We start from the raw sequence: 15,874 nt of genomic DNA, 5'->3' as shown, positions 1-15,874 counted from the left end.
AAATTATAAAAATGAGTAATAAAAATGTTCAATTAATATTAAATTTATGAAATCATCATTAATAGACAGAAAAAAAATTACCTTTCAACAGAAATGAATAATCATTAAATTATATTTTTCACCAGTTTTAATGTAATAGTAATTAGATTAGACAATGTATAATAATATCGTTAATAAAATATTTTTTAAAAATTAAATTGTTATCAAATGATATTTTTGCATTGTGAATTGTGTAATAAATTTTTAAATTTTATTCTGTTGCAAATAAAATTCTTAAAGAAATGTATTCATTTTACTTTAAATCCCTGCGTAAAATTAATTTGATATGAATAAAATAAAATTCGGACTAGTTTTCTTGATACAAAAAACCCGTGAAAGTGGGCGAAACGAACTTGTTCTATTTTGTGAGACACGTTCCATTAATTCAATACAAGGTCAAGAACGAACGAGTTAAACGAGTTAATTAGTGTTTTACATGCAAATGATTACTTTTTTAAGTTTTAGGTTAACGTTAAATGTAATTATGATCAATTTATACAGGATAGTCTCTTTTAATCAATCTATTGACATAACTTGAAAATACTCATCCTATCATCCTTTAAAAAAATTGAACCAAAAATATTAGATTTACAAGAGGGGAAGGGGACAAAATGGGCAATCCGTTTCGTCAAACACGACGCCACAATCGGGGAAACAAGATCAACTTCATTATCTTTTGTCTCCTCTTTACCACACTCATGATGATGGCGGATAGCCGAGCGGTCAAGGTGGTAGCATACCGCTCTGGGAACCGGACGGGTCAAAAAATCCCCAGGAATTTTTCGAGAGTGGTCCATTTGGATATGTCGTGCCCCGTCCCTCACCATCCCTAACAGGACTTGCTAAAAGAGGCCATCTTAGTGCCTGCAGGGCGGAAAGAGATAAAAAATATAAATAAAAACCACATTCATGATGGTTTCAACATTCCGTTGCGCTAGTTTACGTATCAGTTGATTATTTGACGAAAAAGAATGATTCCGCCAAATAATAATAGTTTGCTAACAATTTTTAAGCGTTTTTCTTCTTTTTTCAATGAACTTCACAGATGTCCATAGATTTACGCGTGTACCGTGTGGCGGTCGCGTAAAACTTCAAACATTCATAATTTCTGATATATGCATTCTTCGAAAAAAATGTTTTAGAGAAAAGTTTGCTTGGTTTTGATGTAGAATCGTAATGTGCAATGAAAAACGGGGGTCTCAATTTAAGAAAATAAAGTTGACCTCGTTTTTTTCTGATTGTAGCTTCATCTACGATGAAACCGATAGCCGCATCTTGCGGTCCTCTTGAAGTCTAATATTGTTGATTATTTTTCGAGTTTTTTTTAGTGGATTGATTAAAACGGATTTCTTTGTATATGTTGAAACTATGCAGTTTTCTCCCTGCAGCTGGCAAACAAAAAAAAAAAAGTTGAATTCAATAAGAAGAAGAAAAAGTTACGTTATTTTCTGCTTTTAGTAATTTTATGTTTCTTTGAAAATAGGCCAAGTAACTTGTAACTGGATTAAACAATATCGAGTTTTGTAATAAAAATTAAATTACCTGAAAAATAAAAATTCATACAAAATTCTCTCTTTTAACATAATCGTGTATGAATAGACTATATTCCGAAAATTTGTATATATATATATATGTTTAAAAAGGCATATTAATTTCCATTCGATTACACAAGTTCATAAGTTGGATTTAATGGAAATTAATGTTTTCTTTTGAAAATGTACACAGAAAAAATTATTAAATTTCTTATGAAATGTATTTTATGTACGGAAAAGTAATCAAATAAAACAATAATAATACTGTATCTGAAATTGAATGTATCATTACCTTTTTTTTTACATAAAGAATTTGTGTACTTTAATAATTTCCTTAAAAATTTTTTGTCTTAATTATTTATTATATAAATATGATGTATTATTTATATTCAATTATTTTTCATAATTTAAATTTAAAAATTGAGATAAGAAAACAAAAACATATTTTTTTATTTTCTAGTTTCTTAATAACTACCGACAGATGTCGCAGAATAGTTTGGTCAGGTGACTCTAATTCGCGCCAAAGTTAATAGTAGATAATAATGTCTAATGTTAACATGGATACAGGTTTGTTTTTATTACATATTATCTTTCTTATGTTTTATATTTAGTACAATATATTACATTTATTTTATATTTTTTAAACAAAAAAAATGACCAAAAGTAGTTTTTAAAATTCCAATATTGGCGTATGAGTTTAATAATGAGCATACTTTTAACCAATGTAAACATAGATTAGAGTTAAATTGTATTGCTTTCCTTAGTTTTTTTTTTAATATTTAATTCTATTCCATGTATTTGATCTTTGATAATATTCATTAACTTTTCCAATTACATTATTTCCAATGAGTCTTAAGAAAACAATGATTATACTTCTTACCCCAAATATAATTATGTAATGGTCTCAATTGCTTTAAAGTTCAAGTGAGAATCATCACACAATAATACTATGATATTTGTGTTATATAGGCATATACCATATTACAAGAATTAAATTGTCATATTATAGTATACATCTATATAATGCAAATATCATAGTATTGTGTGATGATTCTCATTTGAACTTTAAAGTAATTGAGACCATTACATAATGATAAGAGTAAATGTTTGGGGTAAGAAACATAATCGTTGTTTCCTTGAGACATGTTGGAAATAATGTAATTGGAAAAATTAATGAAAATTATCAAAGATGAAATACATGTGTAAAAATTTGAAAAATTTATAAGCAAAATTGATAATTTAGTAAAATTCAATTATTAGCAGAATTTTCTAGTATTGGTAATGTAATAGGAATGGAAATCATCAATACCTTCAGTTAAAAATCTGACATTATATACCATATATATAAATATTTGATATATTGTAATTTTTGTTATTATTAGTAATATAATTATGTTCCTGTTTGTAAAGAAAATGTTCTTTTTTGATTTAATATTTGGTAATTATTTTCTAACTGCATCATGTGTTTTTTCTTAATTTTTTGTTTTTAAAAGAAACATGTATGATAGACATTTCCAAAACAGATAGAATTCTTTGTAGGTAACCCATAAAAAAGTGCTATAACAAAGAATAAGGAAATATTTCAGAATAACATAATGATTTTAAAATCAGTTTTGAAGTGGAATAGAGCAACTCTATAATATCTTTGAATTGTTTGGCTGTTTTAATTCTTATTTTCATATCATTTATGCTAATACATAGATAATATGCTGGAGTGAAAAATAAATTGTTTTAGATTTAATCATTGATCATCAGCTATATTTTCAATGCAAGTTTAATGATTTTAGTTTTATTCAAATTGTGGTAAACTTAATTTTCAAGAAAATGTTAAAAAATGTTGATTATGTTTTGTCTTTGGAAAAACTGGATCTCAAATATACTAGTGTACTAGTAATAAAATTTGTTATATTAAATTTTTAACACTAATTCTAAAATAATAATAATAATAATATATTAATGAGAAAATTTAAAGTTTACAATTACTACATAAATTATGATGATAGTTTGTATGAAATTTGACTTGACGGTACTTGATTTAATGATACTAATATTTTATATTACTGTATAATATTGAGATTTTTTTTAATTATATGAATTATATGAGAATCTTGTTTTAATTTCGTTATTTTAAAATAATTTTGTTTATTTATATTTTCAGATAATGACTCATTTTCATTAGCAAAGTCACGTTCTAAACGTCAGCGTCTTGATAGAACTGGGCGATTTGCTGCATTAGAACGTTTAAAGAATTTAAAAGGAAGCAAAAATAAGTATGAGGTAAAACAAAATATTGAAAATTATATATGTATTTTGAGTTAGTAAATAAATAAATTTAATATAAATGAAGTTTAAATGGAGGAATGCTTTTATTATTTTGAAATTCCAAGTGGCTAGCATTATTGGAATTCATGAAAGTTATAATACAGATCTAAACAGTCCTCCATTATTATGCATTTAGAATAGACCAAAAGCCGTAAGTTAATTTAATTTATATTTTTTCAGAAATTTGTTTTTATAATTATTTTGAAAATACATTAGATATATATTTTTCAAAATTATTATAAAAACATGTTCTATGAAAATTATGATTTATCATTAACTGTTTTCTATTGGAATAAAGTTAATATAATTATGTATATAGTCTTAGTGATTTGTATTTTACTATATTTTTTTCTAGTTAAAAGAAGAAACTCCAGTATATGAAGAAGTTGATGAATCTGTTTATTCTAAACTTGTTCAGCAACGTCAGGATGATGATTGGATAGTAGATGATGGTTAGCTGTCTTTTAAAATATTTCTTGAAAATATGATAAAAATTTGTTTGTTTTCATAATATTTAATTGCTTACAAAGTTTATATAATTAAACATCAACTTCTTATTCTAACATTAATTTCAAAGTTTACTAAACACTTCATTTTGCTTTGAAAATTTTACCTAAATCTAATAAAAATTTTATGATGATGATACTTTTCTTTGGACAGTTTTGTTGTTTTAATTATATAAATAAATTTTAATTTTATTTTTAATGAAGAAAAAAATTACAATGACCATTCTTTTGACTCTTTGTTTAATATATACATGTAAAATCTATTTTACTAATAAAGAAATCCTTTAATTTATAATTGGATAAATATTATACTTAGAAGTGTTTATTTTAACTAATTAATATTAGTAGAGTTTTTTAATTTGCAAATTAAATTTTTATTGTATGTATTGTATATGAAAATATTAAGTTTTCTGTTTTTAGATTGTTCTGCTTGGAATGTATAAACTGTGAACATATATATTACATAGTGAAACATGGTTTTAGCATATAACTATACTTAGAAGTATAGTTATATGCTAAAACCATCCAGTCTTGGCATAGTAATAGGATTGTTATTAAGGGATTATTTACTACTACAGACAATGGACAAAAAATTTCCTATCTTTTCTGTACTCCAAAATCTCTTAAGTGGACAGCACAATGGATTACATGCTTCCCATGAATAGCATGTTAAAAATATCATGCTTATCTTTTTTACTATTTTTTTATACAATAAAATTGTGTCATTGCCTTGAGAAACAAAATTTTTACAGTTTCATTTTTAGATAACATTTTGACACTTCCTACATCAAATTTTTGTAGATTGTGCTAGCATTCTCCCTTGCATAATCGAAATGAGGTATTAGGTATAATGATCAGACATTCTGAATTGAATTGGACAATTTCATTTTCTTGTCTTTTGTCATTTCAGAGTTTCTTGATAGTTAGGAATTTTAGAGAATTTTGAAAAAATAGCAGAAAGTGAACAAATCAATTGAGTTGTGTTGAGAAAATTGGCAAACATCTTGCTTGAAATGCCCAGTTAGTAGAATCAGTAATTCCATCTGCCTAGCTTGCATAGTTGAGTTCCAGTCCAGGCCAGATATTTTCTAGATTTCTCTAAATAAATTAGTTTTTAATTTTTAATTACCAAATTTATTGCAAAATGGCTCACAATGGTTCTACTGCCAAATTATGTTAGTTAATTATCACATAAAAATAGCCTTATAATTTTGATGACTATTTCTGATTTCTATTCTAAAGACACATTCTTTCATTAAACAGAACCCTGTATCAATTATTTGAAAAACCATTAGTTATTGTAAAATACATATCAATTTTTTTAAGTGGACACTTGTCCTAACTGTCCTGACAAACACTGGTTCTAAATATATTTGAAGATTCTGACGTGTCTTAAGAAGTTAATTTATTTTTGTTATATTTAATTATATTAAATAAGTTATGTAAATATATTTTTCAGATGGTTGTGGATATGTTGAAGATGGTCGAGAAATTTTTGATGATAATTTAGAAGATGGCCATGAAGGTATAATTAAATAAATTTTCATTAATATATTTTTTTTAATGAACATTTGTAAATTAATCACTGATCAAAACTACAACAAACTGACGTATACTTAATTTTAAAAAATAATGTCTTATCTATTATCTTTTAATAATAATATAAATTAATATATTAATTCTAGTTACAACTATAGTCTTGGATCTTAAAACAAAATTTTATTTTTTAAATCATGAATTATTTTTCATGTCACTCATAGATAAAATTTTAAAAATTAAATATACCATTGGGAATACTGTATATTGGAATGTTATTTAACAAACAAAAAATTTAAAATTTTTTAAATACTGTAAAATAAATTAAAGAAAAATACATCAATCTATGTATAAAACACTATCTAGAGAGATATGTATCAGTCCAAATGCAATAAAATCTGGCATAGTGACATTTCAGAACATGTAGAAGACATTTTTATAAAAAAGTACCAAAAGCCATCACTGACACTTTTGGAACTGCAAACAACAAACATTTTATATGTACAAGACACACATATATACTAAGATATTAGTGATACAGGAGATACCGCTAAATGTGGTCCCATAAAACTTGAAGTTGAAGAACAGTATGTTCAATGGCTGGCTGTAATTGATCTTCTGTGATGATTTTCACATACAGTGTGATACTGTTTTTTTAAGGCTGCCTAATTTGCAACATGTCCTCAATATTATAGATTATATAGTTTGATTATAACTAAGTTGATATTGGCAGTAATGAGAAAATAATTGACTGTTATAATTCATTTTATAATTTCATGTAAAATCAGATAGATGTTTATTTTATCTTTGTTGTCAACATGAAATTAATTTTAATTACAGTAAAATATTTAGGAAAACTAGTGCATAGAGATTTTTATGCAATAAAAATATTTTTAAATATATTGAAATGATAAGTATATTCAATAATTTGAAAATTATTTATTACTTAAATCATTCAAAACGAATGTTTTGTTTTGAAAATAGTAAATTTGTTTTCATTCATAAAATTACTGTAAGATTACATTTTTCAGGAATTGATCACTGACTTATTTAAAGTTTTTCTACTTTTTCTTAATTCATGCTTTATAAAACAGTTGTAGAATATTTATTATTATAAATAACAAAATAAATCCCTGCTAATTTTGAAAATAAATTAGAATAAAAATCTTGTTCTAATTTATATATTTTATATTATACGTTTCTAAACTGTTAAATCTAAGATTTTAAACTGAGGATGGTCCGATTTTGACAAAAGACATTTTATTTTATTTAATAAAAAGTTTAGCTTTCTGAAATTAGCAGACATTTGTTTAATTACACAAAAATAGTGTCAAGTTTTATAATCTTTTACAAAGATTTTATTATAGATTATAATTATCAAATCAAATTTCAGTTTTAGGACTCACCTTACTATTTCAGAAAAGTAAATTTGTCATTTGAAAGAAAATATCACATAATTACTATATTGTGTTTGTATAATGATATTTCTGATTTTTACATTTTCCATCATTTTATTTTTTTATATTAAAAATTTTAATTTACAAAATTAGTTTAATATAAATTGATAAAACTAGAACAAAATGCTATATTAAATTGATATACAGCAATTCCTCACTTAATGTCATTTTGTTTAGTGTTATTTTGTTATAAAATCGTCTAGGAAAGATATAAGTACATTTGTAATCATTTATAATTATTGTTGTTGAATTTTCTTCATAAACAGTAAAATTGATTTTATGAATAGGAAATAAATGCTGGACGTTGCAAACATGACCCAATTAGAGGGATATTAATTAATTAACCAAATTATATCTTGTTATTTTATTTAGCCTATAATGAAATTGGTTTCATTACAGTGATTTTTCTTAATATTGCAATTTCCAAGAACATATTGGCGATGTTAAGTGAGAACATGATGTATATATTTTGTTTTATTAATAATGTTAAATGTATATTCATTTCTTTATATTTAGCCATTCATTAATAAGATATCTCATCTGTATTATGTATTTTTTATGCGTTAAATATTACATATTGCTGATTTCAAATAATGTCTTTATAATAGATGTTAAGATCAAAAAGGAATCAAGAAAATATAAGCCTCCACCTACTAAAAAGACTATTTCTTCAAATAAACCAAAAGATATAAAAAGCATGTTCATGGCTTTACCTGCAAAAAGAAAATCTGAGGTAATTTTAAATGATAAAAATATATATTTTTTAAATTTCTTAATACTCACTTGAAAGCTTGTTATTGAATTTACAAATATATTACATATTTTTGTTTTTAGAAGTTTATTTCAATTTAATCTTTCAAACTAAATTATGATGAAAAAATTCTGATGGCCTGATCTTATAAATAGAGCTGGTTAAAATAGCTAAATCTGCATAAAATAATATAAATTATATGTTAATAGGTTATATTATTTTATACTAAAATTTTAATGTGAATAGTTACTATAAAACTAATGAGTTCAAATCTTATATTGCACCAAATGTCCAAATATCAAAATTTTGATTATCATATTTACACATATATAAGCCACATCCCATTTATGAAACAATATATTTGAAAAAAAATATCTTAGAATTTCACCAAGGGACAAGGGTAGAGACATGGGTATACAGAAATTTGGCAACACTGAAAATTTCAAATATGAATGAAGGGATGGTTAATGTTTATTGTTAAGTGCTTGCTCAGTGCATGTCAAATGTGAGTTGAGTGAGAGTGAGTTACAAAGCAAAGTTTAAAATTGCAAGTGATTCATTATGCACAAGAAAATGGAAATCAAGCAACAGGAAGGAAGTTTGATGTAGACAAAAAATACATGCTGCAGTGGATTCAAACAAAGGATGCTCTTGAGAAAACATCACAAAATTGATAAGTGATGCTGGTAGCGACAGTGAAGTTTTGAGTGAAGAACATAAATACTAGCATAAATACTAGACTATAAAAATTATAATCAATGAAGACATTGATTATAATTTTTATAGTCTTATAATGTTATTTCTTAGTTGGGGTCTCAGACAGCTCCCTTTTCTTTTTCACCATTCCTTTGTGCCTTTTTCTTCTTATATCTCACCCCTAGTGGCCTGAAACCTCCAAATAATCTCACTATAAGTCCTAAGGTATGTAAAAACATTAATGGTAATAAATTGTTTTAAAATTATTCATTATCTCAAGTACAGACTGCACCCTAATGTTGGACAAAAAATTTAGGATAAAAAAATGTGGCCTATACATGCATGAATGTGGGATTTCATGAGAAAATACTTTTTTTCCCTATTAGAAAAACAGTTGATTGTTTCATATCGATATCTTTTATCTCATTGTTGATTTGATGTCAAATACACAGTAAATACACACACTACAAGTGTGCCTCATTTTAAACACTTACGTGCTTAATCAATAATAGTGTAAATAGATTTTTAAGTTTTTATATACAATGGCAAGTGAAAAACAACTTGTGTTTCGCTTAGGCAATATTTGCTCTACAGCAATTACCTAATCTATCATATTTACAACATATGCTTGTAAAATGTTTTATACAAATGTAGAATAACAATGATTGATATTTTAATATCTTTTTTTTTTCAATAATAGAGCAGTTTCACTTAATAAGATGATAATTCTTTTTAACAGACTTAATTCTATGATTGAATTTTTAGAATTTTATTATCATTTTTCAATATAAATAAAATAATTTTTGAAAGGATTATTACAATATTAGAACAATACAAAGTGTTTTCAGTAAATTTTTTTAATCTTTGATATTTTGAAACTTCTGTTATTAATATCATTAATATCTAATTTTAAACAATAATAAAAAAATTCTGAACATAATCATTAATGCTTTAGACCACGTTCTATATTTAAACATATTAAAACAAAATGAAAAATACTGAAATACAAATAAGTTTTTGAATTTAATGTGAAAATAAATATTAGTATGCTCTTATTCCAAGAAAACTTAATTAAAAAAATATTTCTTTGATGTTTTGAGCCATATTTATCAATAATAGGGTTGCCAGATGTCACAGTTTTCTGGAATTACCTTGGATTTTTTCTGACTGCCATCTAGCAAGAGGAAGACTTTATTCTAAAAATTATTTTTAGAATAAAGTCAATAAAGTATATTTTTTAAAATTTTTACTCTGTCAGTGACAGAAATAGTTAAAATGTAAAAAAAAAATTTTTATTAAGTTTTCTTGGAATAAGAGCATACTAATATTCAAGACCACACTTTTCAGCTGTAGCAAAAAAAGGTGGGACTTCGAACTAACTGGTAGGACCACTTATGGCTTCCTTCCAAATCTCCAATCCAGAAGGAAAATGGACTTCTACATTCCAAACTATCACTCAACTCAGTTTGTCACAGGGCACGGGAATTTTAAAGGCTACCTATGCAGGTTCCTTCTCAAAGGCAATGGGTTGTGTGACTGCACTTTGGACATTGAGACCCCCTCCACGTCATCTTCATGTGCCCAAAGTACAAAAACCAACAGAAGCTCCTGGCCAATGCAATGTACAGTACACCGAGGGCTACCACTGGCCCTGAACTGGTTGGACTTCTTTAACACCAAGAACACCTTTGTGGCCTTCTCTGCTTTCATTAAAGAGTCAGCAGTCACACTCTCCTGGACTTCACCCGTAGTGGGCTTTCAACTACCCACTAGCCGACATCTACCTGCTTGACGCCGTTTCTTTGTGCGAAGGCTTCCAGCATGAAGCCCAGTTTTGTTTATCTCCCACATTCATTCTCTGTTGTGTATTGGCACCTGTTATTGCACATTGCGCCTACTTTGTTTTGCGTTCATGTTTTGGTTGTCATGCCCACGCACCATACTCTCTGTCGTGAGTCAGTTAAAAAAAAAATTGTTACGTGTTGCGCCTGTTCTGTTTTTGTCACACACAGTGTTGTTTCCATCACGCCTTTATGTCCTGTTTTGTCACAGGTAGTGCCTGTCTTGTCATGCTGTTATCATTTTTGCAGTATCTAACCACAACCTTATCCTATGAGCAACCTAATATCTGTATTCAGCTGGGCTGCGACCCACACTATATATGTAATTTTTCTTTGGCCAGTAACGGACCCTGGTTGCCTGCTCAGGTGACTCACTTCCCACTTTCCTATCTACCTTGCTCCCCTTTCCACTTCCCCCTACTTCCTCCTTCCTTTCTTCCCCATCCTCATAATCCTTCACTTCAAAGGCTAAGCTCAAGGTACGGCCTCTAATTCTTTACTTGTATTGTATTGTCACTGATAGAGTAAAAATACAACATATCCTGCATGTTCTGGAATTGAAGTGTCCCGTATCTTTTGGAAAAAACTCATTTTTTTCCAGATTTTATCTCCAAATACCTAGCAACCCTAATCAATAAATATATTTAATTCTTTAAAATTTATTTCAAATCATTATTAGTTGATTTTTATTTAATAATAATTGTGTAATTCTGTCTGTTTGATAAAAGAAAAAGTAGATGTAGTAATTCTTTTGTTATATAGTACAAAAATAAATTTTGTATATTTTTTTAAAATTATGTTTTATAGTCAAATGTAAAATTGGATGATGATGAATTACTTGGAGATATCATACAGCAAGTACACAATAAAAAAGAATCAGAAGATATATTTAAACCAACAGTTTTAAAAAGAAAAATTGAGTGTTCTGAAATGAAAATTACTAAGTAAGTAAAATTATTATAGTAAGAAAAATTTTTAAGTGGAGTAAAATTAAAAATAAATTCTTTATTGTAATTTACCTAATTTTGTAATTTCTGAGGTAATATAAACATGATAAATAGCTTTTTCAGATGTATAAAAAGTAATTAAACTTTTAAATGTTCTTTTAGAAATCATAATTGCCAATTTCAAAGTCTGTAAATGAATAATACAAGATTAGAACTAGTATACAAATACAGTGGGTGATCAGTTAACAAACAGTTTGGTTAACGAACAAATCGGATAACGGACACTTTCTTGAAATATTTTTATGTTGACAATGAACACTTCACAGAACAAACACAAGGAGAAACGATGTAAAATAATGAATATCGATTGGTCTTCCCTTGTCTTCAGGCAACAATTCAAAACGTTTTGGAGTGCGGGAGACGTCGACATAGACACTTAACACAGTATATACTGATCAGATAGTATTCCTCCAAACTTTGAAACTCTCCCTTTAATTCCAGTCTTTTATTTTTCTGACAGAAACAATTCTTTCATAGTATTTGCGAGAGAGGGTTTTCATTTTCGAAAGGTGAGAGTATAATAGCAAAGGTAGAGAGTGGGCAGAAGATGTCTGATGTTGTTGGGCAGTATGGCTTGAACAGGTCTATGTAGGCTGCAGTTCAATCTTATCTAAGAAAGATACTGTATAGAAACTCAAGCAAGTGACTTGCAAGAAGACTCAAGCAGCTAAAGGAGTAACAAAAATCACATCTGAGAAATAAAGAACATTGAAGAACTCATAATGGAACTTGAAACTGATCTGACGACAGAAGGATGCCAAGAACTCTTGAATGAAGAGCACCAAGAAACTCGATGAGATATGTTTTCTTCTGAAAAAGAGGATTAATGCTGATATCTGCTATTAAAGATTTTTTGAAGTGGGAGGATGTCAGAACAACGGTCTTAGAATGGCATCCAAATCATGGTGAGGTTAATAGGCTTGGGGATCTCTACAGTTACAATGCCATTAATTACTTCTGAAAAATTCTGAAGAAGAGAGAAAAGCAATCGACATTAGACAGATTCTTTAAAACCACAAACAGAAAAAAACATGACTAATAAAAATGCAAGACTGTGTATATATGTATTTTTATTATTATATAAATAAACATAGTAAGAAAGTACATATTTTTTATTTTTTGTGGTCTCCAGAACGAATTAATCAAATTCCCATAAAAACCTATGGTAAATCGATAATCAGTTAACGAACAATTCGGATAGTGAACAAAGACTTGGAATGGATTATGTTCGTTAACCAATCACCCACTGTATTAAAGAAACTGCAATATGTTTATCACTTAACGAACAATTCGGATAGTGAACAAAGACTTGGAATGGATTATGTTCGTTAACCAATCACCCACTGTATTAAAGAAACTGCAATATGTTTATCACTTAAATTACAGTATAGCATCGATTATCCAACTCAATTGGGGACTGGGGTTGGTCGGATAACAGAAAAGTATGAAAAAATACATTATTAGTATAGTATATTAGTATATCCCATGTAATTAGTATATTAGTAAATTGCTATTGCTTACTTCACGTTGAATTTTCTTTGATGTTAAGCCAAACAAAATTTTTTTAAAAATAATAATCGTTGCTATTGTATCGTTAAAAATTATTTCTTTATTTTGCACAAAATAAATACAGTAGTGTACTGTACATTGAAAAATATATTTGGGTTACATATTTTACATAAAGTAGGCCTATACATTAGAAAAAGAAGTCCAAAATTTTCTTTTGCTTCACAGCTGACACTTTTTTGGCCGCTAAATCTTGCACACATTTTAAAAACAGCAATTGGTTAGCGTCATTAAATAAAATTAAGCCTTGCGTTAAATAAGCCTTTTTTGCGTGTTTTAGCTGGCTAAAACATGCAAAAATTTAACAAAAATAATATTAAAGTAGTCAAGACATAGCCAAATATTGTAGCGTTACATCACTAGCGGACATTTGAATTTGCCAACTAGAACGTGGTCGGTTAACCGATGTGACGGTTGATCGGGGGTTGGATAATTGATGCTCTACTGTATTTTTTAAAAAAACTATACTTTGAATCCTTTAATAGTTAATAGAGTAATTTTAATTTATTTGAATGGGTAATGCTTGAAAACTATTTTTTTTTTATTACTATAATTTCTGATGTGCTTAATGATAATATTTCTTTAATAATCTATAGTCCACATATTATGTCAATAATATATTGTTTAATTAAAAAGTAAAGAACATACCACAGTATTTCAGTATAATATATTGATAAGAATTCATTTCTGTATCAAGATACAATATTTTGTTAAATGTATGAAACAAATATGGGTATAATCTTGTATGATTAGAAATTCTTAAATGTATAGATAATTTAAAGTTATGTTTTATAGATATTTATTAATTTCTAATTTCAGTTTAAATTTATTTTAATTACTTTCAGAAGTCCTTATAATCCATTTGTGAAAAAGAAAATAATGGACAGTGTTGGAGTCAAAGAAGCTTCAAATTGCATCCAAAATAATACATCACCTAACATGAGTTCATCTTTACAGAACGGAATTCAGAAATCAACAGATCATCAAAGAATAAATTTTGATAATACAAATAATAGTAAAGAGATGAAAAAGTGTAATGATGATGGCATTAAAAATTACAGAAAAGTAATAGCTGAAGAAGATTATAAAGAAGTTTTAGGTGATGATTTATTTGATTTAGATGACATTACAAATCTAGAAGAATATGATATGCATGAAGGTAAATATTAATTTTCTGGTAATAGAAATTAATTTAAAGATCATAAATTAAGAATAATAAGTATGAGAGTTTAAATCTAATAATATGATATTCTATGTTTGTATATTACTTGCTCTACATAAACTGTTTTTTATTATTGAAGTATGTGTTTTAATGGCAGCCATGTTTGAATTTAAATTTTTCTTAGAAGAATCATGTTGTTTTAGATTTTGTTATTGTAATCTGGTAAAATTGATCATTTCTTTCCAAAGACTTAGTAATGAGCAAAAAATTATTTTTTTTTTTATCACTTAATACATCTTAACACAATGTATTGCTTGTACAACTCCAAAGCTGAAACAAGTCATTACCTCAAATAAAATCTCAGTACTTACTCCAACACTGATTCAATATGCTGTGGATGACACTCATGCTCTTGGTATGTATCAAATCCCTTTAAACAGGAGTCTCATCTGTATTGGCTTCACATATAGGTCCCTCAGTGCTAGGATTAATGAACATAAGTATGGCATCTCCAAAAATAAATGTGTCAGTTTGCTTCAGAGCCCAGGGTGTCCCCATGTTGGACCAGTGCTAAACTCATATGAAAGATCTTTGACCAACACATGTTTTGTATGGTTGAGGTGATGGAGATTTATAGGGCCATCCTGTAGACGAACATGCATTAATAGAGATAGCTTTACATTACCACACACATGGTGGTATATTCTTTATTCTTTTAAGGATTAAGGATGATAATTATGCGATTTTTATGTTAATTTAATATTTGTTTTGATCTCTTGTGATAATTTTGAATATGCATCCTGACCCATATGGAAACATTCCTTTTAAATTATGTCACTAGGCAAATGGAATATTCTTGAAGAATACTTTAAGACCTTTTTTATTTTACAAATTTTGTTATGTTTGATAGAACAACTGTGTTCCTGATGAAGGTACTTAAATACGGCTGAAAATATTTATTAAATCATGTACTGGAGTAAGTACTGAGATTTTATTTGAGGTACAGTGTATTGCATTTTTCACTGTACTTTGAGCCAGGCTACACCATTGGAAGTAATTGATTTTCTAAGTGTATTTAAACCATTAAAGTTATGTCTTGAATACAGCATGTACAAAACTCATTGAATAATATTATCTGTAGTTGATGACATTTTTCATTACAAATGGAACATGTCCAAATTCAAAGATTGATCAAATTTGATCAATCTTTGAATTTGGACTTAGGATTATGTTTCTTACAAGGATTATGTTTCTGCAATGTAAAGAACTTAAAAGTTTACACTTAAGACAAATTAGGAGAAACTCACATAGTCTTTACAAAAAATCATGATAAAATAGAAAAAGCTTGCATGGTTTATATTAAAAATCAATATTTTTCATTTCTTCAGTTATTTTTAGCAGGCTTTTGCTCATTGTTAAGTATTTGTAAAAAATAATTTAGTGATTTTATAAAACAGCT

At 27.2% G+C, this 15,874-nt stretch overlaps 1 protein-coding gene across 1 annotated transcript in view; it reads left to right on the top strand.

The window, feature by feature from the left end:
• Positions 1–2,045: 2,045 nt before the first annotated feature.
• Positions 2,046–15,874, top strand: part of PolA1 (DNA polymerase alpha catalytic subunit) — a 69,126-nt gene continuing 55,297 nt past the window's right edge. Inside the window, exons 1-7 of the mRNA XM_067275438.1 lie at positions 2,046–2,138; positions 3,730–3,848; positions 4,249–4,345; positions 5,859–5,924; positions 8,001–8,125; positions 11,488–11,624; positions 14,099–14,412. Of these exons, the coding sequence (XP_067131539.1) occupies positions 2,114–2,138; positions 3,730–3,848; positions 4,249–4,345; positions 5,859–5,924; positions 8,001–8,125; positions 11,488–11,624; positions 14,099–14,412 (883 nt within the window). The 5' untranslated portion in view covers positions 2,046–2,113. The remainder of the gene's footprint in view (positions 2,139–3,729; positions 3,849–4,248; positions 4,346–5,858; positions 5,925–8,000; positions 8,126–11,487; positions 11,625–14,098; positions 14,413–15,874) is intronic.

This window comes from Centruroides vittatus, unplaced genomic scaffold (genome assembly GCF_030686945.1).
Source record: "Centruroides vittatus isolate TY-2023 unplaced genomic scaffold, ASM3068694v2 contig_1154, whole genome shotgun sequence".
Classification (NCBI taxonomy): Eukaryota; Metazoa; Arthropoda; class Arachnida; order Scorpiones; family Buthidae; genus Centruroides; species Centruroides vittatus.
Note: the sequence above shows the minus strand (reverse complement) of the source record. Positions and strands in the feature narration are given on the sequence as shown.